The 26,751-nt window shown below is 47.0% G+C and overlaps 1 protein-coding gene across 8 annotated transcripts in view; it reads right to left on the bottom strand.

Annotated features, from left to right (window-relative positions):
* Positions 1–904: 904 nt before the first annotated feature.
* nrg2a (neuregulin 2a) overlaps positions 905–26,751 on the bottom strand; it is a 68,176-nt gene continuing 42,329 nt past the window's right edge. For 3 of the 8 annotated variants that reach the window (XM_031572598.2, XM_031572588.2, XM_031572597.2), the window contains exons 4-12: positions 17,240–17,360; positions 12,349–12,407; positions 8,914–8,937; positions 6,723–6,825; positions 6,278–6,413; positions 6,031–6,158; positions 5,613–5,690; positions 5,070–5,291; positions 905–3,478 (exon numbers count right to left, since the gene is read on the bottom strand). In XM_031572598.2, the coding sequence (XP_031428458.1) occupies positions 2,734–3,478; positions 5,070–5,291; positions 5,613–5,690; positions 6,031–6,158; positions 6,278–6,413; positions 6,723–6,825; positions 8,914–8,937; positions 12,349–12,407; positions 17,240–17,360 (1,616 nt within the window). In that variant the 3' untranslated portion in view covers positions 905–2,733. Of the gene's footprint in view, positions 3,479–5,069; positions 5,292–5,612; positions 5,691–6,030; positions 6,159–6,277; positions 6,414–6,722; positions 6,826–8,913; positions 8,938–12,348; positions 12,408–12,829; positions 12,907–17,239; positions 17,361–26,751 lie in introns of all 8 variants that reach the window. The other 5 variants (XM_031572590.2, XM_031572589.2, XM_031572591.2 and 2 more) reach the window with 5 other exon arrangements.

Raw genomic sequence — 26,751 nt, 5'->3', positions numbered from 1 at the left:
TGACTGTCTCACAGTGGCCAGGTCAAATGGCAAGGGCAGACAATTCATACAAGTGCCTTTTTATAGACCCCACCAGTTCCAGTATGAAAGTGCCCATCTGAATGGACATATTTGAACACACAGCATGTCCTTGCACAGATGCGACCACATTCGTTTAAAATTATACGAATAAAGATTTATTTTGCCATAAGAACAGATGGGTTCTTTTTCATTATTTTTTTTTATTTTACAATCTATGACAATCTTGCATTTTCTTCTTTTTTTTTTTCTCTAGCATATTCCAAGAATGGACATGGGTGGGGGAGGGGTGGGGTTCTTTTTTTATTGCTGAATGTTAAATAAAACACACTTTCACTGACTCGAAAAAATGTCTGCTGCTTTTACCATGCACCCATCTAACCTTGACCACAAGGACATGCAGAAGGGGTGGGGGTGGGGGGGAGGGGGGGGGGGGGGGGGGTGTTCAAACATTTCAAGCGAGGAGGAAATCCAAAAAGAAACAGTCTAACAGAAACTGGCAGGACATAACTGTTCAAACTCTATTTGGGCTTGGGAGGGTGGAGGGATCACATTGAAACTAACTAGAGAAGCACAGTCTTCCTTTTTTGCATTTCCCAAATATACAAATAAGAGTCTAAATGCCATGTAAGGGGAACAGACACAGGGATGCGAGCGGTGAGTGGAAACCCTTTCTAGACTAAAATATGCCCGTGCCACTGTATTGTCACAAAACGGTACTCTATTGAAAATCTAGTTTTTTCAAAATGGCTGCTTTTCTTCTAAACATATGACCTTGTTTTTTTTATTTGTTTAATTGTGATGTACTTGATAGTTTTCTATAACATCAGCTCCCTCCTCTCACAGCAAGTAACTAAAAATATGCCAATGTAGGTTATTAGTACACTTTTTCCAATGAAATAGTTCATCTTTATTCATATTTCTTTTTCCACACTGGAGGCTGGATAATGGCATTACGCTTTTTTTTCCCTCTCATAGCTGGAGGCCATCTGACAATAAAATGTGTGAAAGACGAAGTGGAGTGATGTGTCAGTTTGTTCATTTCATCAACCAATGAAAGTATAGGTGAGGTTGTTTGGAGTTTAGACAACCTAAATGAAATAACATGAATCAATGCACAACGCAAAAGCAAATAATAATAATAATAATAATAATAATAATAATATATGAACTGTGTCAATTGGTGTGTACTTTGGACAAAACATAAAGCCAAGTCAGGAAATCACAGTTTATAAACACCACACTAGTGTTTTTCTAGACATTATCATCTGACAAGGCTAAATATAAAGGCAGCATATTCTGGCTTTTCTTGACCCCTCAAGTTATTTGTCGAGTCCTCTTGATTGTGTAAATGAATCTCCTTCGTCTTTAGTGTCTGTCTCCCTTGAACTCTCTGAGGGGAACGGGACAAGGTTTTATGTAAAGAGAACACGCTCTATTCGTGAGACACTGGGTTAGATAAACGAAATGTTTCCAAAGGGTTCGAAGCGTGCAGGGTGTATGTCTGTGTGTGTGTGAATCTTTGGGCATGTATCTGTGCGTGTCTGTCAGTCTGTGTGTTGGTATGGGAGAGAGCTCCTGAGACACTGAGTTTGCTTCCCTACGTCAGTCACAGAAAAAGAAATGGAAGCATGAGAGGATATGGTGTTGACTGAAAGATGAGGTGTGGTTGATGGAATGCATTCTTTTTTTTGTTTTTTGCTTTGTGAATTACCGTTACACCATGGCCTTCTGACAAATATAACATCCTTTGCCTTGAATTAACCACAGCCACAAAGTTTAACGAATCCTTCTGAGGTAGAAGGACAGAAGCTTGGTCTTTGGGGGGGGGGGGGGGGGGGGGGGGGGGGAGTTGGGCAGATCGGGACAGGACAGCTCAAACTGCACATCGGCCGACCGCACGCCAAACCCATGGCACTAGCAGCAGCACCATCCTCACATCCGTGAACCAATGCTCCCTCTCGCTCCGCGCCGTGACCCACGTCAGTGCGCCACCTGGTGCCCTCCAGGGCCCGCACTGGTGGCCAGCGGAACAGCATGGGTTTGTTCGGGATAAGACATTTGAAGAAACACACACATGCACCCTGCCCTTCAGTTTGCAGAAAAAGTCAAAGGTCCCTCTTTGCATTTGTCAGGACTCCTGTTTGAAAAGCTAATAATAATAATAATAATAATAATAATAATAATAATAATATAAACAATTATGTGAATTATATTTATGTAAACATACACCTTATGTTTAAGTGATTTATATTGCATGAAAGATGACAATAGGGGCAATGTCACAGTTCAGATGGGGGTTTGCTCCAAAAAGAACAGAACCTGAAAAGGAAAGGACAGGACAGAGGCCAAACAGAGAAAAGAAAAGAATAAATGTGTATAAAAAAATGAGGCGTCCATATAAGAAAGGCTACAAAAAACTCCACTGGCCCTCGGGTATCGGCATACAGCAAAAGGCACCACAATATTACTCTATTTTTTAAGTTGTGAAAAAATTGGCACGTCTTTTTTATGCTGTAAATCAAAGTGTACATATAAATAGAGTTTTCCCTATAAAAAAGTCTTTGCTGTTAACTAGTAGACAACTTTTGCTAAAATGAAAATAAATATTTCATTTGTTTAGAATATCTGTCAGTTATATAAAATAAAAATATTTCTTATAGGTGCAGGTCTATAGTATATTGATTTCTTGTTGATAGGTTGGTTTTTTCCTCTTTAGTGGGGCACATTGTCTGCTTTGGACCGCGAGTGTGTCTGTCTGGTCTGTGCGTTCCCACGACCACCGTGCCGGCCTGACGTGTGTGAAGTCCGACTGTCGGCCGGTCTGTAGATGGTGGAGGGCTCCGCGTTCATGTTCTGCATACTGAGGAAGGGCGTGCTCTCGCCCTCCTCCTCCTCCGATTCGCTGTCCGACAGGCAGCTGCGCGAGCCGATGTCCCGCGGCATCTCGTAGCCGGGCGGCGACACGTGGCCATTCAGTCTGGATCTCCGCCAGCGTCTGCTGCCGCCATGACCGCCATGACCGCCATGACCGCTATGACCGCCATGACCCCCATGACCCCCATGACCGCCATGACCTCCACCGCTGCCTCCCCCGCCGCCAGCCACGCTTCTCTTTGGTTGCTCCAGAGAGGAGAGGTACTCCTGCGTGGTCTCGTAATCGTCGTCCTCGGCCAGCTGGTACGGGCTGGACGGCAGGCTGCCCATGCTGTCGTTCAGGTAGGTGCGCCGCTGCTGCCGGTAGGTGTCCTGGCGCTGGGCGTCGTGCAGGGGCACCTGGTAGCGCCGCAGCAGCATCTGGTCGTCCTCCAGCGGGTAGGGAGTGTGCGCGGCGGGGGGCAGGGACATGGCGTGGTTGGCGTTAGGGGAGGTGATCTGGAAGGTAGGCACCTGCGGGGGCAGTGAGTAATGGAAGTCCACGGGCGAGAGGTGGGCCGGCGTGGTGAGGGCGGACACATACCTGCGTGGCGGGGGGGACAGTGGGACAGTGAGGATAAAGAAAGAAAAAAACAACCACGGTAATTAACAAGAGACTTAACTCAACTCTTACATAAGCGTAGGAGAGACTTCTCACCGCACGCAACCCACACCCAATAATGTCAACAACAAAGTCATGTGCACTGGGAATAAACATCTAACTCTGAACCGAGGCGCACATTTTTTCAGTAGATGGATGCATATGCTTAAGATTATGAAGTCCCATGCCTCCAGTGTTTGCTGATTGATGTGCACCGGCCTCCCTCCCCCAGTCTCTCTACTCACACAGTGATATATGGCAACAGGAGAGCTGCACTATGCACATTAGGACATGGTGCTCTGAATAGCTCAATGGCAAAACTACATTACCGGAGCACTGCTGTAATGAATGGGGCCACTGTTAAAGAGTCCACTATGGACAAGTGTAACACTGTAATTACCACACACTAGCAGATGGGCGCCTGTGCTTACTACTCGTAGCGCCTCCCTGTTAGCTTAGCTTATGTCAAGCTACACTTCCTCATGGAAGCCAATCATTTTCCCTCCTTCTCTCTGCGGACTGCATCCTAAATCAGATGAAACTTGACTCAGATGACTTTTTATCCTATGGTGAGTGGCCAGTAAGTAATGAGTTTGAGTTTTTGCAGACACTGGTCAAAGATGAAACAAGAGTGAAGTGAGCAAGTGTTCAAGACCAGATAGTGACATCCCAGTACAGCTCAATCAGTTGCAGGACTGAGGATCAGACACGAGCCAGAACTCCCCCAGCCCCCCCTGGGCTCACAGGAGAGCCGGTTCCCCCCATGAGATTATGTGTTGTTCAGCTCTTGCTAAATTAATGAAGCCCAGGCGGTATAAAGTGTCACATGTTTTGTTTTGCTATGGCTCAGTGCTTGTGGTGTTCTTTGAAAACAAAACCACAGCACTGCATAACCACCACAACAGAGTAGGAGACACAAACCCATTCTCCCCTCTACAATGTGTGCGTAGCTGTGCTTCAAAGAAGCAATACAGAGTTCTGTTCCAAAACTAGCAAGCTAACTACCTAAATGGTATGCAAAAATCTTGCAAACACCACCAACAGCCCAGTTGAAGCTGATAGAAGCTTGCCAACATATTAACTGGTGTCTTTTGGCAGTATAGCTGGCAATGTCATGCTTTTGAAAGCTTTTCTTCCATTTTTGCAGGGTGTACCAGCCACACAGAACTACATAGGGCATATCCTGGATGGCTAGTGGGAAAGACACAGGTGTTTATCTGTCCTTCACATGACCATATGCTATCAAAATGAATTTGAGGATGGTATCAAAACTAGTTGCCTATAAAACCACACCTCAAAAAGTGTCAAATTGTTGCATAGTGTTACTTTAAAAGTGTCTGTGTGTTTAAAACATTCAAATGCAATTCAGAGTTGCAGTAAATCCAAACAGTCTTGACAAAATGAACGAACAAATGAGTGAATGAATGAGGCAAGTGGAAACTAGCATTGTGTTTGGCAAGCCTTAGAAAGAAAAGAAAAGAAAAGGTTGCTACAATGTGTGAGCAAAGCCGCAGCAAGAGGGCGCTGTTCCCACCTTTCACTGTGTGGAGAGTCCCCCAAGGAGTCAAAAGAGTCTCCGTACTGCAGGCTGCCCCGGTGGGGCTCTGAGTAGCCACAGTGTGCAGCCCGCCTGGCCCGCGCCTCCATGCACGCAGGACTGCTGCATTTACTGGTCCCCACGGAGGACGACATCATGCCCGGAGAGTCTGACATGATGCTGTCTGTCCGCTCCAAGCTCCATGTTCGCTCCTCGTGTCTGAAGTACAGGGAAACAGGCAGAAGGAGAGACCATGAGACTGAGTCGAGGAGCGGGGGTGGAAACCATCTAAAAGTGCCATGTAAAAGCAGGTCGCTTTCCCAGTTTTATGTTACACTGGGAGATAATATTGGCTTAGTTATCCCAGCAACCCGAAGCACTGAAAGAGCCCCAAAAAAAAGCCTGGAAGAAGGAAAGCAGAAGGCCTGGAAGAGTGCAGCAGCAGAAAGCCAAGAAGAGGGAGCTGGAAAGCCTTGAAGGGGTAAGCCCGAGAGGTGAGAGTATATCAGGTGCAAAATGGACTTCTTGGAAGAAGGTTACCTGATATATAACCATGGGGGGTGGTGAATGGAGGCAGGCCTCTGTGACCAGCTGTGTGTGATAAGGTAAGGCTGGTATCTGTAACAGAATCAGTGGGTTTCATGGCCTGTGAGTTGATAGATCTACAACAACACCCCTATGGGCTACTGGGCCAAATCAAGCCAAGGGTTTGTGTCCTAAAATCGTAGTTGCAACTAGACACTATTAAATGACAGAGAGAGTGAGTGGACAATCGTTTATACACTCTCACTTAGTGTATATCGTTTATACACTCTCAATTAGTTTCTATGGTCGTTGAAACTATGGTCTTCGAGCCGTCTTTGAGCCATGCTTGCTTTCGTGATGTTCGGGGGCGGGGGGGGGGGGGGGGGGGGGGTGTTGGGTCCCAGCTGGCATGGGTGGACAGGCAGGAACGCACCTCTGTGTGGAGGAATGGGCATGAGTGGACGAGTTGTGGGATCTGGAAGACGCTCGGCTGCCAGGAAACGACACCGCTGCTCCGTGCTGGATGATGCGCTCCGTGGCCGGGATGTTCTTGGAGATATACTGCGGAGCAGACAGAAGGACAAAACGTGTCAACCTTGCCAGGGTAGAAACTGATTCATGGCCACGGAGGACCTTTGGCGGTGTGTCCCGCTAGCAGTGTATCACAGTGGGCCACTCACGTCGACCATGGGTATCTCCTCGGGGCCGGGGCCAGGGTGATTGGGTCCGTTGGCCAGGTTGCGGTTGAGGTGATCCACGCACATGTTCTGTCGCAGGTGATTGTGCATCTTCTTCTTCTGTTTCCTGGGGGGCAGACTACAGTGAGGCGCCGTCATTTCACCAGACACAAAGCAGGGATGGCATTCCATTCAACAACATGTCCACAATACGCCAGCCAGCTCGTACACTTTATTCTCTACCAAACGCAAGGAAAGAAGCATCAGAACACCAAAAAAAGAAAAGCTAATATTTCTGGCCAATTACAATGTCCGCTTTGATAGATTGAGAAACTACGCAAAAATAGGATTCGAGAATCTACAAAGCGAAACACCCTTGCTGTGCATTCTAATCCAAATTCCTGTTGCGTTTTCTAAAGAATAGGAACGTACGTGGCTTTGTACTCACTTGGTTTTGCAGTAGGCGACCACACAGACGATGCCCACTACCAGCAGAGCCACACAGATCCCGGTGATTGTCAGGACTCTCTTTTGATAAAGCTCCTCGGCCTCTGCACACCACAGATGGGAGAGAGTGATGTATGTGAGGGGCGGCCCAGTGCAGCACACGGCCTCTCCTTCACACTGCTCTGCAGGATTGCAATTTTCCTTCCCCTGACAAGCTTGTCCGTCCTGACTACAGGGGTGACTGCTTGTCCACCCTCATTCAAGCCCTCGACGTTGCGTTTTTTCAGGAAACACAGTTGAGTCTCGAGGCTGTTTTCTAAAAGGTATTACTCCTGAGACACTGAACTGGATCGAGACCAGCACAACTTTCTGGGCTGATGGCAGAACACCCACGGTGACCACACATACGTCTGCGCTAGTGGGTCAGACTGCTAGCACTGAAAGCCAGCTTCTTCAGCTGTTTTTCATTTGGATGGAAATCTACTTGACTGAATTTAACAGCATTTAACCGAGGGTAGATTGGCAATGCGGCTGTAGGACAAGCTTTCCATTATGATAAATTGATCTGAGGTAATAACTTGGATCGAACAGTGCAGAGCCAGTGTGGAGGGACTATGGACTACCCGATCATATAGGGGAAATATGTAAGCAGGCTATCATGAGAAGGGTGGGGCTTTAATATGTAGGGAACACACACACACAGAGACATTCAACATGTTCTTTAAAAACAGGTACTCTAACATGCTTTAGTATTGGCAAACCACTATGGATGAAATGCAACAGCTTAAATCAAAACATTGTCAAGAATCCATTTTTTTTTTAAGATCAAGCATATAGAAATGCTGGGATGACAAAGAAGTCAGTGATGAGAGGACATTCAAAAACGGGATGATCAGGAAGAAACGAGGAGAAGAAAAAGGAAAGAAAAAGAAAGAAAGAGGACATGGACATGAACAGCATAGGAAGAGGTAAGGAGTTTCATGACCAGGACGGATGTTATAGTATGGGGATAGTCAACTAGCAAAGTGGGCGTAGAGGATGGAAAGCAAAGACAGGGAGATGGCATAGCAATTTCAAAGGCAATCAAAGCCTCTCTGATAGGACTTAGTTAGGTCAGGTCTTTTCTCCAGAACTCATCCCCTTTTTTACTTGTGTACCAAACACTCCATTTAACTAAAACAACAATCCATTCTACATAGTAAACAACACTGCTAATGTATTCATTCAGCCAGTATTACTGTTGAGGTCATGACGTTTTGTGTTCAGTTTCAGTCTCTTCTCTCAATATGCAAAGCGGGAGCCCTGGGATAAATCTTGATGAAACGTTACAGTTCTCCAAGCCCCCAAGGAATACCTGGGAATGTGTGAGTGAGTGTGGCGAGCGACGTTGATTAAAGTGGTGAGATGAATCCCGAGGAACTTGTGAGGTGTATTGGTGATTACGCTGTCGTCACCGGCAACAGCACTCGAGCATATACACAAACACAATTTCCTTCGAGTTGAGCTGTTTACTCGCTTGTAAACAGCGGCCCTGCTCAAAGCCGCGCCAGCTTACGCAGATCACCCCCGCTTCGACAAGAGTCCCGCAGAAAAGAATTCAGAGGGAATTAAAACCGTACAGCCGGCACGCAACCGTCAGCGTGCGGCATGCCAACCCCTGCTAGCTCAACCAGTGAAAGGATTCACTCGCAATTCGTAGTTTGGTTTAGGACATTTCTGCATTGAAGGGGCGAACGTGTCAAAAGAGAGGCCGATAAAACATCTGGTTGGCCTATGTTGCAACGTATGAACCCTCCCTTCATATTGTTGGATGACACTGAATAATTTGAACAGAAATTCAAAACATCTGTGGTGATGATGTCATCATACATACATTTTTTTAAATTGCAATTTACAGACATGGTATGCCAATAAGTGAGCTGCCTCTTAAAAAAACGCCACATCTACTTTTGTACCTATTTAATACTTCTTCCTGAGGGATGAGTTCTGGTGATAAAGACTTACATGCTGACACTGGAGGAGGGCCTACTCTACTCAAGAGCCGGGGCTGATTGGCAGATTGATTGGTTAATCAATTAGTCCATTTGCTTTAGAGTCCAGCTCTACAGAAGGGGAATGGGAGCATGACAAATGGGAGGAGATCTACACAGCTCTACTTAATCTTGCAATCAGAATGAAGGATTGGTCCATACCCATAAACTCAATCCCAAGAGACTCTGCCATTGCAGAATGTTGACACAAGAAAAAAAAAAGAGAGAGAGAGAGAGAGAAGAAGAGAACAGGAAACAGTTTAGGAGAGATTTTTAAAAAAAAACATACATAAACACAAAAATATAAGCATCATGTGGACAGTGTTGCGAGGCATTAGAGGCACAAGACAGATCAGTTAGGTACACAGACAGAGGACATCAAATGCCCGTCACATTTAAGCATCACAACTCCAAGGCGATAGCACACAGAGAACAGGCAATCATGCACATATAAAGCCGTCTACCTCACTATCGCCATAAACGTTACCCTTCCTATTCACTTCATTAACCATGGAACCAACAAAATGACTTCATCTCGTGCTGCTACAAATTTAGACTCTATCCATTTACACACCCAAGGCACCAAATGGATAAACAGCTTATCAGAGTTAGTAAGATGTTCATTTACTTTGATCATAATGTTAAATATGCCACTTTCTTTAAATGTTCTTAATGGACATTCAAACAGCAGACTCCTGCACAGAGGTGCACAGTGTAGGTCTTACCTGTGAAGTCCTTGATAAATTAGAAGACACATTATTTACATATTTTTGAATGGTTTGAGTATGCACATCGTGTTTTGTGCTTTCATGCATACTGTGACATTCTACAGTATTTTGCATACTACAGTATTTTGAATTAAGAAGCATCTGGAGGTTCCTGATAATCGGAATGATAAAAAAAAACAGTGAAATGAACGGCCGATAATACTGAGAATGTTCCCCACATATCAGTAATGGAATGCTCTAGTGAGTGGCCACAGATATTGATTTCAGTCTGTAGAATTCATACACCAAGGATTAGCATGCTAATGTTCCTGTCCTATCGAAGACAGCTCGGGAGAAAGCAGCCTACATTTTTCACCAGCTGTACAGTGCCTGGGAGAGAGACGTGAGGACAGGGCTCCACCCTTCTAACCCAATCTCTCCTGACGGTCGGCTCACATACAGGAACCTATGCTGCGGCGAATCGCAGCCGTTACTATGACAACGGGCTTCCATAGCAGCCATAGCGTGGTGAAGGAGAGCAGAAGCTGCACAGATGTCTGTTCATTTGGCCACGTTTCAACATTTCCGTACCACATCATTCTCCTACTGTCCTTTACAAGTCCACAGGGCAAAGAACAGGTTTAAGGGCATTCGCTTCAAAGCTACTGGAAGCCATTTTTTTTTTTTTTTTTTTTAAGAATATTTCAGCTGCCTGTCCTGTGCATCGTAAAAGCACACCACTAAAATAGAGGCAGCTGTATTAACTGATCAGGAAAGTTCCAGAAGGGCATTTTTTTTGCATTTGGATATGGTGGGGAATTCTGGTGGCTTATTTCAAGAAGTATTCAATTGCATTCTCGGTTGGCTTTGCATTCAGAGTTTACTTTGTATCAAGTGTTGGGCATATTTTTTTTTCTAATCCTGATTAACCTGGAGGGCCACTATTGGCTGGGTGAGATTTATTGCACTTGTACAAATTGTATAATGTAATCTTCCATTGTCAGAAAGGAAGGTCTACGGTGTCATTTTTAGCCGTTGTCAAGGGCTGTTCCAATCCTACTCGTGTGTCGACGTGCACAGACAAGTTCCTCTCCTTCTGCCTCGGTCTCCTTCATTGTTAAGCAAAACGGAAAGCGTCAAAGGACTCCACAGTCATGAACTATAATTATGACGAATGGTTTGGTAAACTCTGCATCACTGTCATGAGGGCATAAGATTGAATTATTGTACATTTAACTTGTTACCAGTGTTAACATGTTACCTGTTACGCTTAGATCTCAAACTGTCAATTTTTTTTTACTGTTCTCACTGAATAGAAGTTTATGTTTCATAGAGTATTTTTTGCACTCCTATTATATTTTGCTTTAATCATCGTTGTACGCTGCTTCTTTAAAAAAAAAAAAAAAAAAAAAATCTACTTTGTTTAGAGAGAGGGAGAGAAATTATTTAATAACACTCAAAAATGATGAAGGCAATTTCTGTGTTTGAATAATGATCCGAACGTCTCTCCAAGGCACCATGCTGGCGTGAGTAGGCCTACAAGAGAGAGCTATATTGAGATAAATCACATGCCATGATATGACATGACATGATAATGCAGCCCCAAGTCAAATTGGACTGTAAATATGCTCTTTCTCTCTGTGTGTGTACTCTGCCAGGCTCTTATGTTTAAAGCCTCTCATAAATAGCTCTATGCTTTATCATTTCCTTTGTGTAGTAAATCAACTCTGAGTAAGATTCTTCCCAGTGAAACCCCTTTGCCTAGCCTAACACTCCGTCTGGCATGTTCCTGCCTATCCTAACATTTATTCTAGCATGTTGGCTATGCGTCCTGCCCTAGTTGGACATACTATAAATATGTAGACACTGCTGCTGACCAGTGCACAAGGGCATGGCTTTGGTACAGTCTGCCGACATGGGAGCCGACAGCTTTGAGGCATTTTGCTGTCAAGCTGCTAACCACCTTTGCTTTTGCTGTACTCGTAAGTGGAACATCCAGGAACAATCCTTGGAGAGAAGGAGAGGGAATTCTAGGACGGAGAATAGGGGTTGGTGGAGGTGGTGGCAGTGGTGATTACATCTCCCCAAATAAATACTGAACTCATCTTGAAGTCGTTCTGTGTCACTAGGGAGGGTGTTTTTTTTGTTGGTTGTTTTTTAACTGAACCTCTCAAAATGACTTGCCACTTGCCACTGTAATTTAGTGTACAAGTGAGCTAATAAGATGATAGCAATTCCATGTATGAAACGTCTTCTGTGATCAGCTACTAAGTAAGCTGTAGTTTATCGTGATGTGACACACATGAGTCTTACTGAGCACCTCAAAATCTCTGGCCTAACAACCGTGTCTCAAACAACTGTCCGATACGGCAAAATTAAAATGTGATTACATTTAATTGAATTCTTCAATTATCTCCTGACTGTAAGGTATGGGCGTTGCTGTTAGTAAGCGTTTCCTGTTGACAAACAAATGTATCATTCGACTATGATGCAGTTATCTAGTAGTGCGTTTCTCTCGTCTTGCAGTGTACGCATCCGTTCGACGCAACTGAATATTCACCATAATAGGGTTAGGAGTCCATTTTGAAAACACTACATGCAGTTACAAAACTCTAATATGGGCACTATGGCTCACATGCACCACTTACTGTAGGTTAAAAGCTTGCTGATGAAATTCAATACAAGCACTGCATAATACTGCAGTGTCTTCATTACAAAAATGGACAATGATGCACGAAGCTACCATCTAAGTGCGAGGCACAGGTACACATCTACGAGCAGGAAGCGAGACAGAAGCAACAATGAGAGAGCCCTTGGAAGCGCATGCCAGGTTCACCATGCAACACTGACGGACAGACGGACAGACAGACAGAAGAAGGAATGGACATACGGTAGAAACTGGCCATAACGTAGGTTTGACAGCGATCACCAGTAAAGTCATTTGGACACCTGATGGAAGGAAACAAAACCACAGGGAGAAAGGAAGAGGAAGGACAGGGAGGGAAAAAGTGGGGGTGAGGGGGGTGAGAAAAAGAGAGAGAGAGAAAGAGAGGAACATTGAGGGGGGGGGAAGAAGGTGAGCAGAGGAAGAGAAGCAAGTGAAAGGAGACAAAAGGAGAAAAGCAGAGAGAGAGAGAGAGAGAGAGAGAGAGAGAGAGAGAGAGAAAAACACCAAGTTAGAACAACGGAACAACCATGAGCAGCAGTAGCACAGCGGTCCCACTGGGGTCACCATGGGGTCACCATGGGCTCGGGGGAGGCTAAAGGCTAAAGGCAGGAGGAGGCTAGGAGAGGACAGGGAGGGGTGGAGGGGTGGAGGGGGTTGGACCCAGTGACCACCAGTTGCGGCTGCTGCCTGCATGTGAACATACGTTTGTATGGAGGGGACATGTGAAGCCTCAGGGGCTCTGTCTCCAAGCACCGTTGGCCGAAGTATCCGTCCGGACACCTGGGGAGGGGGAGGAGAAGTGGACAAGTTGATGTCAAAAAACAGGAGAGGAGAAGAAAAAAAAAACACTGAAATTATGCTGATGTCCGTCCATTTTCTCCCCTGACAAAAGAAGGTGGCCTCAGTTGGCTGTGAAAGAATGCTGTCAAGAAAACACAAACACACACACACACACACACAAACACAGACATATAAATGCACACAAAGACCAGGCCAAAAAACCTGTTATGATTTAGCGTAGTATAAATAAGACAATTAATTCAATTACACTTGGATGACATCCATCAAATGTAGTGACACCGACCACACACACACACACGGTTTAACATTTAATGACGCAAAATGAGCTTGTTGTTTATGCGAGTTAATTAGTCCATATCAGCAATTGCTGAGAAAAACAATGCTGTGCAGTTTCCTGCGGCGGCAATCCTGCTGAAATTCCTCTCTTTGCCTCCCCACGCCCTCTCTGCCTCCTTCTCCCTCATACTCTGCTACACCAGACTAACACACACGAACACACACACACACACACACACACACATTCTTCTCTCTGTCTGTCTGCCTGGGTCGTGCTGGCCTGTGGACTATATGGGTGGTGAGCAGGGAGGGGAGGGGTTTTCCTGGGGATAGGATTACTCCCTCCTTCGCTACGGAGTGCAGACATGCTTCAAGTAACAGGTACGCTGGGGATGGGGTCGGAGGTCACGGAAATAATACGATCCCGCTGTGGAGAGCCAGAGGAAGGGCTCAACATGTGGGTACACGTGCGTCCCTCAGTCAAAAGGAACGCAGAGCTACATCTACTCCAACCAAACTTCGGCAGTGGAAAACAGCAAAAACATAAAAAAAAAAAAAACGTAAATGTCGTCTACTCGCATAGGAGAAAACGTTCCGGACAGGGTTTCCCAAAGCCTTTTCTAACGCTCCCGTCAGTCGTAACTTATATCGTATGCTGTTCCTTAACGCTCCAACGTGTTTCCCAGAATGTCCTTCGCTAAGTATACCTTCTTTACATTTACATTTTACATTTAGTCATTTAGCAGACGCTTTTATCCAAAGCGACTTACAAGGATGTATACACATTTTACATTTACACTGATGGCACACTGCACATCAGGAGCAATTAGGGGTTCAGTGTCTTGCTCAAGGACGCTTCGACAGGGAATCCAACTAGCAACCTTCTGATTACTAAACGACTTCTCTACCCCTGTACCGCTGTCGCTCAAACCTTCTGTGAGAGATACTTTCGTAAGGTTGGTCCGGACCACTCTTAGCTATACCATAACACAGTTTTCAGATAACTGTTTTAGAGCATTCAAATATACTGTGCAAGTGCCTGGACGTTGGCACTGATTGCAATGTAAGACCAAGATATGTATTGCATTACATGTTGTGCCTCGTTAAATAACATTCATCTAAATAAATTAATTAGCCGTTCATTTTTGAATCCTTTGTGAATACAAAACCACGAGTAACATCTAGCCTACAGCCGTCCTTATTTGGGAACTTTGTTATTGTGACTTGCATAGTATTTCTTATGGATGCTCTTTCTAATAATGATCACCTGTGCTCCAATCTGAGTCATGCCCATCATACACATCTCACGCACGCATGCTCAAATCTACGTGAATGACAATCATCGATTACAGAAACACGGATTCAGCCTCTGAAGGTATACGCAGGGAGGTTTCTTATAGGGGAACTGTTAAGAGGTGGTTTGGGAAACACGCATAGACAAGTAAACAACTGTAGTAAGGTATACCTTTCGTAAAACGCTGAGAGACACCGTAGCTAGGAAACCCACCCAAGTCATATCTCTTGCTGTCTTCCTGTCAAAAATCCATGTTTCCAACTTCTCTGATTATCCGTCTTGCCTTGCCTTTCTTAATCTTCAGATATATTGGTATGCAAATACCACCCCCCCCCCCCCCCCCCCAACACCACCAGCACCCTTTTCTGCTCCGTGTGTGCATGAAGCGGAGGTCATTGTGCTGGTTCATGTGAGCATGGGTAATGTCTCCCTCCCCAGAGCACAACACTGTCCAGAGCCCTGCTCTCCAAGGCAGTGATCCACTGGGGATGCGGGAGGACTGGCCCCGAGTGCTGTAACATCTTGAGAAAATAATCAAAACCTTCCCTCAGTAAAAGAGACGTTTGGACATTGCCCAATTATGCAGGCATATCAGACCTTGTCTTTTTTTGCTTTTGCGAAAAACTGGCGTTCACTCATAGAGAAAGAAACACACACACACACACACACAAACAGAAATACACAAATACAAAAACAATTTCAGCAGATTTTGACAGAGACACGATTTTGAAAGAGTTACAAATGAAACACAGATGCACACGCCCTGTATCAGTTCAACTAAAAACACAAATGGAAACATCAGCAGCGGCAGACATTAAATTACAAAAGAGAACCATGAAATCTTAACTTGTCATTACAACCTTCGGGTACAGGAGTAACGCACCGTTAACCTGCTATTAGAATCTTTAGTCTTTATGTATTTGATAGCCCTACAGACATTAAACGACAATGGATGAGAACAAAAAAAAAAAAAAAAAAAAAAAATCGATAACTTTTCCCCAATCTGGGAGGATCAAATCCCATGGAGTTAAGGGCATCTATCACTGTCTGGTCCAAACGCTGAGGCGGGCGCTGCTGCTGATCTGGCTGCTCCAACATGTCCTGCCATGACATACAGTACATGCATGCAGCCTCAGAGTCACATAATGATTTCCAAGGTTGTTTGTTATGCACTCTACTCTATGTCCCGTATACCCTCTAGCTCCCTTTCTGTTCGGAAGTGAAAGACCTGGGCATAAATATGGGGCCAGCTGTCTGCTGGACTTGTTCAGCCGGTGAGTAATATCCCTAGAAGCCTGGCCTATATTGAATGAGATCGCTTTGGGGCAACAATTCCCTGCAGGCCTTGACTGCATTATCTGACTTTTCTGGACCCGTGCCTCGCCTGTGAGTGAATTAGCTGCAGCAATTGAGTTATTGCTCCCCCCCCAATTTGTACACAGCTTATTGAATGGCTGTTGCAGCCATGTCCTCACTACTTGCTGCCCAAGCAGTATCCCTAGGGCCAGAACACACGCACACACACACACGCGCACACACGCGCACACACACGCGCACACACGCACACACACACGCACACACACGCGCACACACACGCACAGACAAACACAGTACGAGCACCTCCGGACTGGTTTGCAGCTGGGTTGACACTAACTTAAAAGCTGTGAAATGTTATAAGAGATTTCTGTTGGTGAGGCAAGGAGACATAAACAAGTAGACAAATACAGCGTATATGCACCTGTTCAGCGTCACACGTGCATCACTGCTAATCTGGGGGGGGGGGAACCCGTGGACCCATGTTTGTCTGCCTGGTCCTGGATGGCTACTTGATTTCACGGTCCATAATGGATTGTTTTTGTAAATCGAGGGGAAAATGTTTTTTTCTCCTCAAAACAAAATGTCTGCGCCATACTTGATTTAAAAGCAACTGTGTAAACGGGCGCCCTTTTTCAGTGAAAACCAAATGTAAGCAATGGAGCCTATTTACCTTGTGGGAGGCCTCGGACTATCGTAAATATTTGTTGCAGCACTAAACCCGCATGCCATGGCACTACAGAGTCATGGACGCACGTCCCTCCAATCCCCTAAATATGGGCTGTCGGCATGGGGCAAAAGGCCCAGCTTTGCTCAAAGCCGTGCAGCTGAGTATGGGGAGGGAGGACAACATCTGCACCTGCACTGGCCCAAGTAGGAGAGAAGGCACGGTCAAGAGGAGCCCAGAGGAGAGGAGGAAGAAGAAAGAACGTTCCAGAAACACTCATCTCTCATTAGATTTCGGATCACACGAATCAAATTTACTCCAGCAGTTTCAGTGCCTCATTTGTAGGTTAGTATCTTTCATTAAAAAGAGGGGCCAAAGAATTAAAGCAACAAAGTCTGCCTAAGAATGAAAGAGAGCACGAAGTTCATATAATGAATAAATAGCAAAGTACAACAAATAAATAATGAAAGAAATAATAAATTAAATCAGGAACCGACGTACAGAAAGAACAAAAGTAAATAAAAAAAAAGAATACAAAAGCAGCAAAGTTAAGAAAGAAAGGCAGAAAAGGGAATGAACAATTTGCTTCTAGTTGTTAAAAAAGGCTTAAAGCACCAAACTGACATAACTAGTTCAAGCATGCTATCCATATTTAAGTGTGGGACTATGAAAGGAGCTGCGCAATTAAGGCCTAGTACCCAAATTTGTGGGAAAGAATCAACCCTTTTGAAAAATGTAAAAACTGGGGGGAGGTTACTCACTTGCATGAAAGCTTATTTATACCATGTATGAAGTAACAGTCTCCGCCGTTCACACAGTAGGTCTTCTCCGTGTCGTTGCAGCTTCTGGCATGGCCGGAGCCCGGAGATAATGTGGTAGTAACTGTGAAAGACAGGAAGTAAGCAGGTCAGCCGCTAAGAATACAAACCCACGAGGACAGAAAGGATGATTTAAAGGATGCGTGATTTAAATCATTCAATATGAAAGTCCTCAGCAAGAGAAACATCAATCCTGAAGAGAAGCTCAGCAAGGGGAACATCAACTCTGTAGAGTGCTTGTGTAAGCGAATTACTCCACGCACATTTATTAATTGTTGTGAATAATGCATGACAACTGACACTGCATTATACAGCTGTAAAACATTGCTATACATGTATCTACTGCATGGGTTAGACGAACTGAATGCAGGGCGAATGCTGGTTGCAAGGCAAGTTAAGGCATGTTCTATGCAGCTTTCATAAGTATTGAGTTTGTCAAAGCAAACTAGGAAAAGAGTTCCATACCACTGCGCAACTATGTGATAACATTTGTAATACTGTAGTCACAGGGATTACGTGACCCCCGCCACTACCAGCCTCCGGCTCCGTTCAGAGCCGCCACCTCAGGGTGAGAAAACAGTCACTCATCTCATAGCAATCCCAATCTCACTGGGCCTCTCCAAAACGCTGGAAAAGCACCTTAAAAAAAGATCCTGCGATTGTGCAAATTCAGGTAAACACGTCCTGCATCCTCGTGCAGCAGGGCCTCTTGTGTGTGTGCGCCGACGTGCGCCGGTTGATTCCAAACTTTTGGAACGGACTGAACCGTCATGCATAATCCCTCCGCATTATCAGAGCAGCACACAACATGTTTTGTGGGGGGGGCACGGCTGAATGCTAAGCCCCGGAGAGAGTGGAGAGAGTGGGCGAAGAAAAGGCTGCGGTGGTTGTGGCGTGAGTTGACTCTGTGAGAGGGAGGGATGCCTTGGCTTGGCTTTTCAAGAGAGTCGTCCCAACACAGGAACTAAGCAGAGCATCGTGAGAGTGTTAGGACAGATTTATTCACCTGTTTTTTATCATAACAAAATGCGAGGCTCAATCAGAGTGCTGATTGATTCCAGGAGATGTTTTCCTATGTCTGCATACCTTGGGAATTTGTCATACCTACATAAGAATATACTGCAATTTCTGAACGTTATTGTCTGAGGTACTTCAAAACTGAAAAGGTACGATAACAGAAACAGACTATCGTGACAAACAATGTATATGTAATTTGTGCAAAAAATACACTTTTGGGCTGTATTTACATAAGATGATTTATTTGTTTGTATGTATGTGTGTGTTAGAGAGAGGGAGAGAGAGCGAGAAGGAGAGAGAGACAAAGAGAGAAACTGAAATACTTAAATCATAAGAAAGTTGTGATCTGTGCGATGGTATTGGTTGTAGATTCACCAAAACAGACATTCTCATCCTCAGTTGTCTTGCCTTGAGACACACACAATCTAACAGTACTGCAGCTAATTAGTGCTCTTTAGATTGTTGTACATCATTTGGACTATGGTCAACTAAACAGTCGTTCATGATCTATACCTGACAAGGAAGCAGAGGTCACACGTTGCTAAGAAACACCAAGGAAGATGAATACCCAAGCAGAGTTCCACAGAATAATAAAACATGACAGATGACATTCTTCTCTGTGATCATTACACATGATAAAACATGCGAGCAGATGACCTCATGAAAGGCATGGCCCTTTCTGTCCTCCTCTTGATTGACAGTCGACTCAGGCCTTCTGCTTTAAAATTAATAGAAAGGTGTCAACGGGAACAACTCATAGGGATTTCACAGGGATTGCTTTCCTTTTGGCCTGAGGCAACATAGTCACTCAGAAACAAGTACTCGCGAAGAACAATGCCCAGTGCCAGGAAGGAACAAAATGTGCTTGCATTCTCTCGCCCTCTTCTCTTTCCTATTCCTGGGCAAAGTCCTGTCTCTATTTCCCGAACTCCACACATATATTTTAGAGTTCAGTTTGACAATACCATGACCTCTCCTGTCTTGAGTCTTCATGACCTCCAAAAACAGTTCTACCCCACAACTATGAGAAAACGCATACATCCCATCCAGCACACCTGGATCCAAGAAACGCCATGACCCATCTCTTTGAGGAGCCCACCGTAGCTTTCTTTTTTTGGCTGAGATCAGACCGTGCCCTTGGGACCTTGGCGTGCAACTGCAAACGGACGAGGGCTTTATTTACTTTAGGACATGTCGGGTAACATTATAAATCACCCACGGAGACACAAGCAGATTCTCAGCCAATGATATCTGGATCACACACTCAAAACGGGAGAATAAATTCACATCAAAAGGTTATGAAAAGGCCAAAGCACCCTGATCGGGGCGCACAGGGACTCAAATTTGTTTTGAAAAACAAAGTTTAGTCCCTCTACAGACTCGAAAGGAACTTGTACGACATCGACTGACCGGCGCAGAGAGCATTTGATGCAAAAGAACAGTCAAGGGGTGGCAGCGCCCGAGACATGTGGTGATGGTGCGGCTGCCCTACACGCACACACACACACACACACACACACACACACACACACACACACACACACGCACACACACACACACACACACACACACACACACACGTGGCAGCGGCAGCAGCAGCAGCAGCGTGAGCTGGCGGCATGCCAGCTGGTTGCTGGGAGTCATGTGCGCTCCCTCGGCGCATGCTTCCCGCCGGGAGGGAACTAACTAAGGCAGGGCTCTGCGGTTGTTTACCAGAGAGGTGCGCTAATGACGTGGTGCTCGGCATGGTGCACCACACCACACGGCACGGCACCGCACCACACGGCACCGCATGCCATGGTACGCTGCCTGAGCCGAAAAATGAGGAGACCTTTTTCTCCAGAGAAAAAACATGAGCGGTGACCCCCCTGTCACTCTTAATGTTAGTTACAGATCACCTGCATGTGTGGGGCGTGGGGCTCAGACTTCTCTGGCTCTGCTTCCCAACATGCCCTGGAGAGGGGGAGATGTTTTTCCACTTCTGAACAACTTGTTGTTTTTCTTTTTCGTTAAAGAAGACATGGGAATGCTCGAAGGATTTGGCTATTTATGGAAAACACACACACACACACACACACACACACACACACACACACAATGCCCATGGCCTACATACCACATTTGTGCGCGTGTGCTTTCAAAAACTGCTTTTCCAATACACAGAAATATAACATGCATGCATTTATGGGTCTTATAGGGATACGTTACGCACCATTTCTTTCTGAGACGGGAGAGGACGGTAGAATAGCACTAGCAGACAGGAGGGTCAGCTTCATTAATGCGTTCGTTTACAGATGAGATGCAGATGAACAAGACAAGATGTCGTATTTAGCTGAGAGCACTGACTCTTCTGTGATTTTAGTGATGATGATGATGATGATGATGATGAGGGGTGAGGGGTGAGGGGTGAGGGAATGCCAGATCTATCCCAGCCGACTGCCCTGGTGCTCTCCAGGATATCTCCATTAGGTACTGAGTGGAGAAATCACAGCACATGAGATGACAGGAGCCACAGGATTGCCTCGGCTCGAGCAGGTGTCAAAACATCTCTTTAAGAGAGCTTATGTGTGGCCTGTTTTTCTTTTTTCTTTTTTTTTACGTCGCTGGATTCTCGAGGGCTAATTTAGGGAAGTGAGTGCCGTCATCAGATGAAATACTCCTGGTCTTGTAGAGAGAGCACAGTCATCAGGTCACATAGTTTCGGCAGCTGCGCTTGATCTGATCTCTCTCCAGGCCCGTAAACTTCAATCCAGTTCGCTCTCTTAATCACAGAGTTTAAGCGGTGTTACCTCATAGCCTTGGGCTATGTGAAGAACTCCAGGCTCATTTGCAGCCAGTAGCAGCAGACAAGCCAAAGGGTCCTTCATCACAGCTCTGCTCGAGGAACTCAACAGGCAGGCTCGTCTAAAAGGATTCCTCTCGGAGAAATCACCAAGCAATACAAGTGGATTTCTCTTCCTGAAACTTAGAAAGTTCTTTTTCTAGTTACTTTTCATGTGACTTTACTTTATTTCTACCTGCGTCTGTTTGTCTTGTGAGTCCGTGTTTAAAAAAAAACCCAAATGCTGAATGCAGTTCAGTTGTTTCAGACTCTCCGCTGAAAGACTAAGCCAGGTGTCCTTCATCTCAAACCACCGGCTCCACAGCACCCTTTAACGCTCCACCACACACCAGTTGCACCAAGCACACAAGCCACCAACCCCCCCCCCCCCCCCCCCCCCCCCCCCACAAAAAAAAATAAAACCAGGCTCACTTTCCCTTGCCGTGAAAGCCCCGGGGCTTGTCCAGCACAAAATGCGGGCCCTGAGTTTGATTAATCCTTCATGGCGCAAGCTGAGGAGCGGGACTGGAGGAAGGGCGAGGGGAGAGAAAGAGGGCCATCTGGAAACCTTCATAAACATGTCTATCTTTCCGCGGTCTCCAAAGGATCCTAGGAAGGTCATAAAAATGAAAAGAGGGGTCTCCGTTGGACCGCATGGTTTTTTTTTTTTTCTCCACCCTATGCACACACACACTCAGGGTGAGCTCCGAAATGCCTTGCAAACACAAGGCAGGGGAAAACTGTCGAATGACATCATGTCATCCAATATCCCCTCTTTTCAAACCAGCGGCGGCGGCGAACTACACCGCCGCTGCGATTCGGCAATGTCCATTTTTGAAGTTACCCATCAAAATCTTACGCTCGGAGGAAAAGAGTGAAATGAAAAATAGAGAGCCGCCGAAGAGGGCGAAGAGACAGATCTCCAGTTCTCCTTCAAAACCGCAGTAAAAGAAACTCCAAGGGGATGCGGCAAGGCTAGCTAAGACTGCTGCTGGCTGTTACACCTCAGATGAGCATTTGAGGGGCAGACCCTGGGAACCCTGCTGAGAAGAGTGGAGGTCAGGGACGAGGCAGCAGGGACAGATGGGTGGAGAGGGTGGAGGCCCAGTGCCATTGCCCCCCCCCCAGCACCCACACATCGACCCACCCACCCACCCACCCACCCACCCACCCACCCCATGGATTCCTGCCTGAGCATCGGGGGGAGATGTCTCTGGTTACGGCCAGGACAGGTATCCCTTATCACTCGGCGTAGAGGTCAATTTATACAGCGCTTGCATTCCTGGAGTTTGAGTGGTTTCCATTATGTGAAACATCCCCTCATTTTTAAAAGGGATTCCCAAAGCCTTCACAGGACCCTCTCCATTTCACATGCCTGCTGGTGCACAGATACATTTATTAAAGGACTGAGGAAACACACACACACACACACACACACACACACACAGACACACACACACACACACACACACACACACACGATCACAGCGATAACAGAGGGGAAAGAGAGACGTTGAAAAGATCATTTTTGCTGCAGTAGTTTTCCTACACCACAGGGCTTCAGGGTTCCTGCTGCAGTGATGTTTTGGTTGGTGTCTGGCACCACCGCCATGGGGAGGGCGGCGGAGCAGGCATCCAGTAGTGGGTAGCGGGGTCGCCGAGCATGTCTGTTTTGGTTTCTGCCATCACCGAATTTTTCTCACGACGCAACAAGTTGCAGTGAGCCCCTCCCCCCCACCCCCCCACCCCCAGCCACACACTGTATATGTGTGCAACGTCGTGTTTATCTACATTTCACACCAGCGGCTTCAAAGCAAGTACACGACGCAGCGCAAGATCAATGACAAACACACTGAAGGGTCCTCAATCACTGCTTAGGGCCAAGAGCCAAGGACGAGAACATGATCTTTCCCAAGAATTTCAGAGTCACATAAACAGAACTTTACTAATGATAATGTACTAAAAGCTCCTTTCAAGAGCCAAAAGCCCCAAACTACAAACAACTGCCAACTTCAGAGGAGGAGAGGGACAGAGAAGGAGGAGGAGAAGAAGAGGAGCAACAATGAGAGATATTTTTTGTTTAAAAAAAAAAGTCTGGTGTGAACTTTGTCCTGTTTTTTTCCCTTTCATTAACTTGTCTTTATTTTTTCCTCCTAGTGCCCTTCTCTTGCCGCATAGCTGATGTGTTTGGTCTTGTCTTGTCTGCCACAATCATTTCAGAGACAACGCACAAGGGAAATCAGAGAAGAGAACAGTATTGCATGCGATTGCACAATAGGCCTGGCGTGTAAACAAGCGGTGAGGCACTAACCTGGGGCGGGCGGGGCGGCACCGGCCGTGAGGGCACTGGGCGTGAGGGCAGTTCCAGAGGGGGGCCCGGAGGAGGTGCCAGGGGCCGGCGTGGGCACCGCCACTGAGCCCAAAAGGGACAGGGAAACGCCCGCCGTGGCCATGACCGTGGCCTGGGTCCTGGGGGCCCCGCTGCCCTCCTGCTCCCTCCTCTGGTCCAGCCTCTGGTCGGGGTCCCTGGCCCCGGGCGTGCCCTGCCCCTGTGCGAGCGCCCAGCGGAGCAGGACCAGACACACGACCAGGCCCAGGAGGAGCAGCAGCGTGCCGGGCAGCAGGAGGCTCCTCCCCGGGAGAGGGCCCCCTCGGCAGCAGTGCCGGGGCCTCCGGCGCAGGAGGGCGCAGGGTGAGGTGCCACCTGCGGAGCCCGCCCCAAGCCGGGGGTCCTCGCAGAGAGAGACCAGCAGCACAGGGAGCGCGCACACGGACACATCTGGGTCCATGGGGCGCCCCGACCCGCCCTGCCCCCCACCGAAGAACCTCCTCCTGTCCTCCGCTCAGCGGCGAGACCGTAGCCAGTCTCTCACTGAAGCACCATCACTCCGCTGATGCAAACACTAACCAGCCCATGAGAGCACCATGATGTGCTCACTCCCTCCCTCCCTCTCTCTCTTTCTCTCTCTCTCTCTCTCTGATACTTTCACCTCCCTCTCTTCTTTACAGTCTCCTCAACAGCACGTCTCTTTCATGCCATGTTCCGGTGCAAAGCCACACTAAAACCTCTGAAGCTCCCACTGCACAAAGCGGCAGACTTCAGTCCCTCCCTCTGACTCACACACACACACACACACACACACACACACACATAAAGACACACATGTTCAACCCACTGCCCCTGCCCTGTAGCGTGAAATCGTGGCGTCAGATGCCTGGTGCGAGTGGGTTGTCGGCACAGCACAGCTCCAGACACTGCAGACCCATCAGGCGTAGTAATGTTCACCACACCCCGAGACACACACACTCTGTAGGAAGCTGACACGCTTGCCCTGCAACATTTAAACAGCACACACACACACACACACACACAAATACAAATACTTTCTCACACAAGAATGCCCTCACAAACAAAACCTCACTAATGTATAAAGCAGAGACATTCCCGCCACCCAAACATACTCGCTGCCGTCCTCCTCTGGCTGGGGCAGCGTGCGGCACCTGGAGCTGTGGATGGGTGTGTGTGTGTGTGTGTGTGTGTGTGTGTGTGGGGAGAGAAGGGCAGCTGTGGCAGGCCAACTACAAAGAGCCAAACGCCAGCCGGAGCCCAGCGGTGGAATGGCCCTTCCACACATTCCTCCTGCTTTCCCCACAGCCACTAACACATACAGCAGAGGGCACACACACGCTCTCACTGAACGTCCCACGTAGGTGAGGGTCTACACACACACACACAAAACACACACACACACACACACACACACACGCTCTCACTGAACGTCCCACCTAGGTGAGGGTCTACACACACACAAAACACACACACACACACACACACACACACACACGTAGGTGAGGGTCTACACACACACACAAAACACACACACACACACACACACACACACACACACACACACGTAGGTGAGGGTCTACACACACACACAAAACACACACACACACACACACTCGTAGGTGAGGGTCTACATACACACAAAACACACGCCAACACAGACACACAGACACACACACACACACACACACACACACACACACACACACACACACACACACACACACACGTAGGTGAGGGTCTACATACACACAAAACACACGCCAACACAGACACACACACACACACACACACACAGACACACACACACGCTCTCACTGAACGTCCCACGTAGGTGAGGGTCTACATTCACACAAAACACACACACACACACACACACACACACACACACACACGCGCACGTAGGTGAGGGTCTACATACACACAAAACACACGCCAACACAGACACACACACACGCTCTCACTGAACGTCCCACGTAGGTGAGGGTCTACATACACACAAAACACACGCCAACACAGACACGCACACACACACACACACAAGCACACGCACACACACATACATATAAACACATGTGTGCAGAGAAAAAAAAATCGAGTGTAATTCTACCTCCTATAACAGTCAAACGTCAGCTGAAATCCTCCAAGAAGAAAGAAGGGGGAAAAAAAAGCTGCGCTCATTCATTCGATGTTGATTTTTCAACCTGTTGACGTGTTTATGCAAAAAGTGTGCTTGGCGCGTTTGTGCTGAATTAGGGCCACTGTCACCGGCTGCTCGGGCCGGAGTGTAAATACTGGCCCTGGGCTCTGGCATACGGCGGGCCGCTCCGGGGCTGACAGGGCCACCGGCACACACACACCCCCCCACCCCACCCCCATCCCACCCCACCACCGCTGCAATCAATGCCATCGATCCCCGTACCAGGTACTCCATATTCAGCCGCGGCCACCGCTAACGTCCGGGGAGATTTCTCTGGCGTAATTTGAGCACAGTTAATCTTGTCGTTTGTGCGCTTGTCATGGAAAGTGATGTGTCTGTATTTTTTTTTCTCTCTCCTTACAACAGGGAATGGGGTGGGGGTGGGGGTGGGGGGGGGGGGTATGTGGAGGGTGAAGGCGGGAGAAGAGGGGAGACCGATGGGTGAGCAGGGAAGTCCAGGATTTAGAAGAGCTGCTGACGGTGTGGCGTAGCAGTCAATGAGTGCCGTCACATTTATGCTCCCAGGGAAACAAGTACATTGAAAAAGAGAGAGCTGGAGACGGGGAAGGGAGATAAAGAGCTGCATGAGCTACAGATGAAGCTGTGTGTGTGTGTGTGTGTGTGTGTGTCTGTGTGTCTGTGTGTCTGTGTGTCTGTGTGTGTCTGTGTGTCTGTGTGTGTCTGTGTGTCTGTGTGTCTGTGTGTGTCTGTGTGTCTGTGTGTCTGTGTGTCTGTGTGCACATGTGTGTGTGTGTGTGTGTGGGAGGGAGGTTAGGGTTGGGGGAGGCAGACACATGAGATCTTTAGGGGATGTTTTATTACATGTGTGTGTAAGGGTGTACTTGAGTATGTGGAGGTACGCTGTGGTGTGCATGTGTGTGTAAGGTACGCTGTGGTGTGCATGTGTGTGTAAGGGTGCTGTGGTGTGCGTGTGTGTGTGTAAGGGCTGCTGTGGTGTGCATGTGTGTGTAAGGGTGCTGTGGTGTGCGTGTGTGTGTAAGGTATGCTGTGGTGTGCGTGTGTGTGTAAGGGCTGCTGTGGTGTGCATGTGTGTGTAAGGGTGCTGTGGT

Source organism: Clupea harengus, chromosome 8 (genome assembly GCF_900700415.2).
Source record: "Clupea harengus chromosome 8, Ch_v2.0.2, whole genome shotgun sequence".
Lineage (NCBI taxonomy): Eukaryota > Metazoa > Chordata > Actinopteri > Clupeiformes > Clupeidae > Clupea > Clupea harengus.
This window is presented reverse-complemented; position numbering and strand designations above follow the sequence as displayed.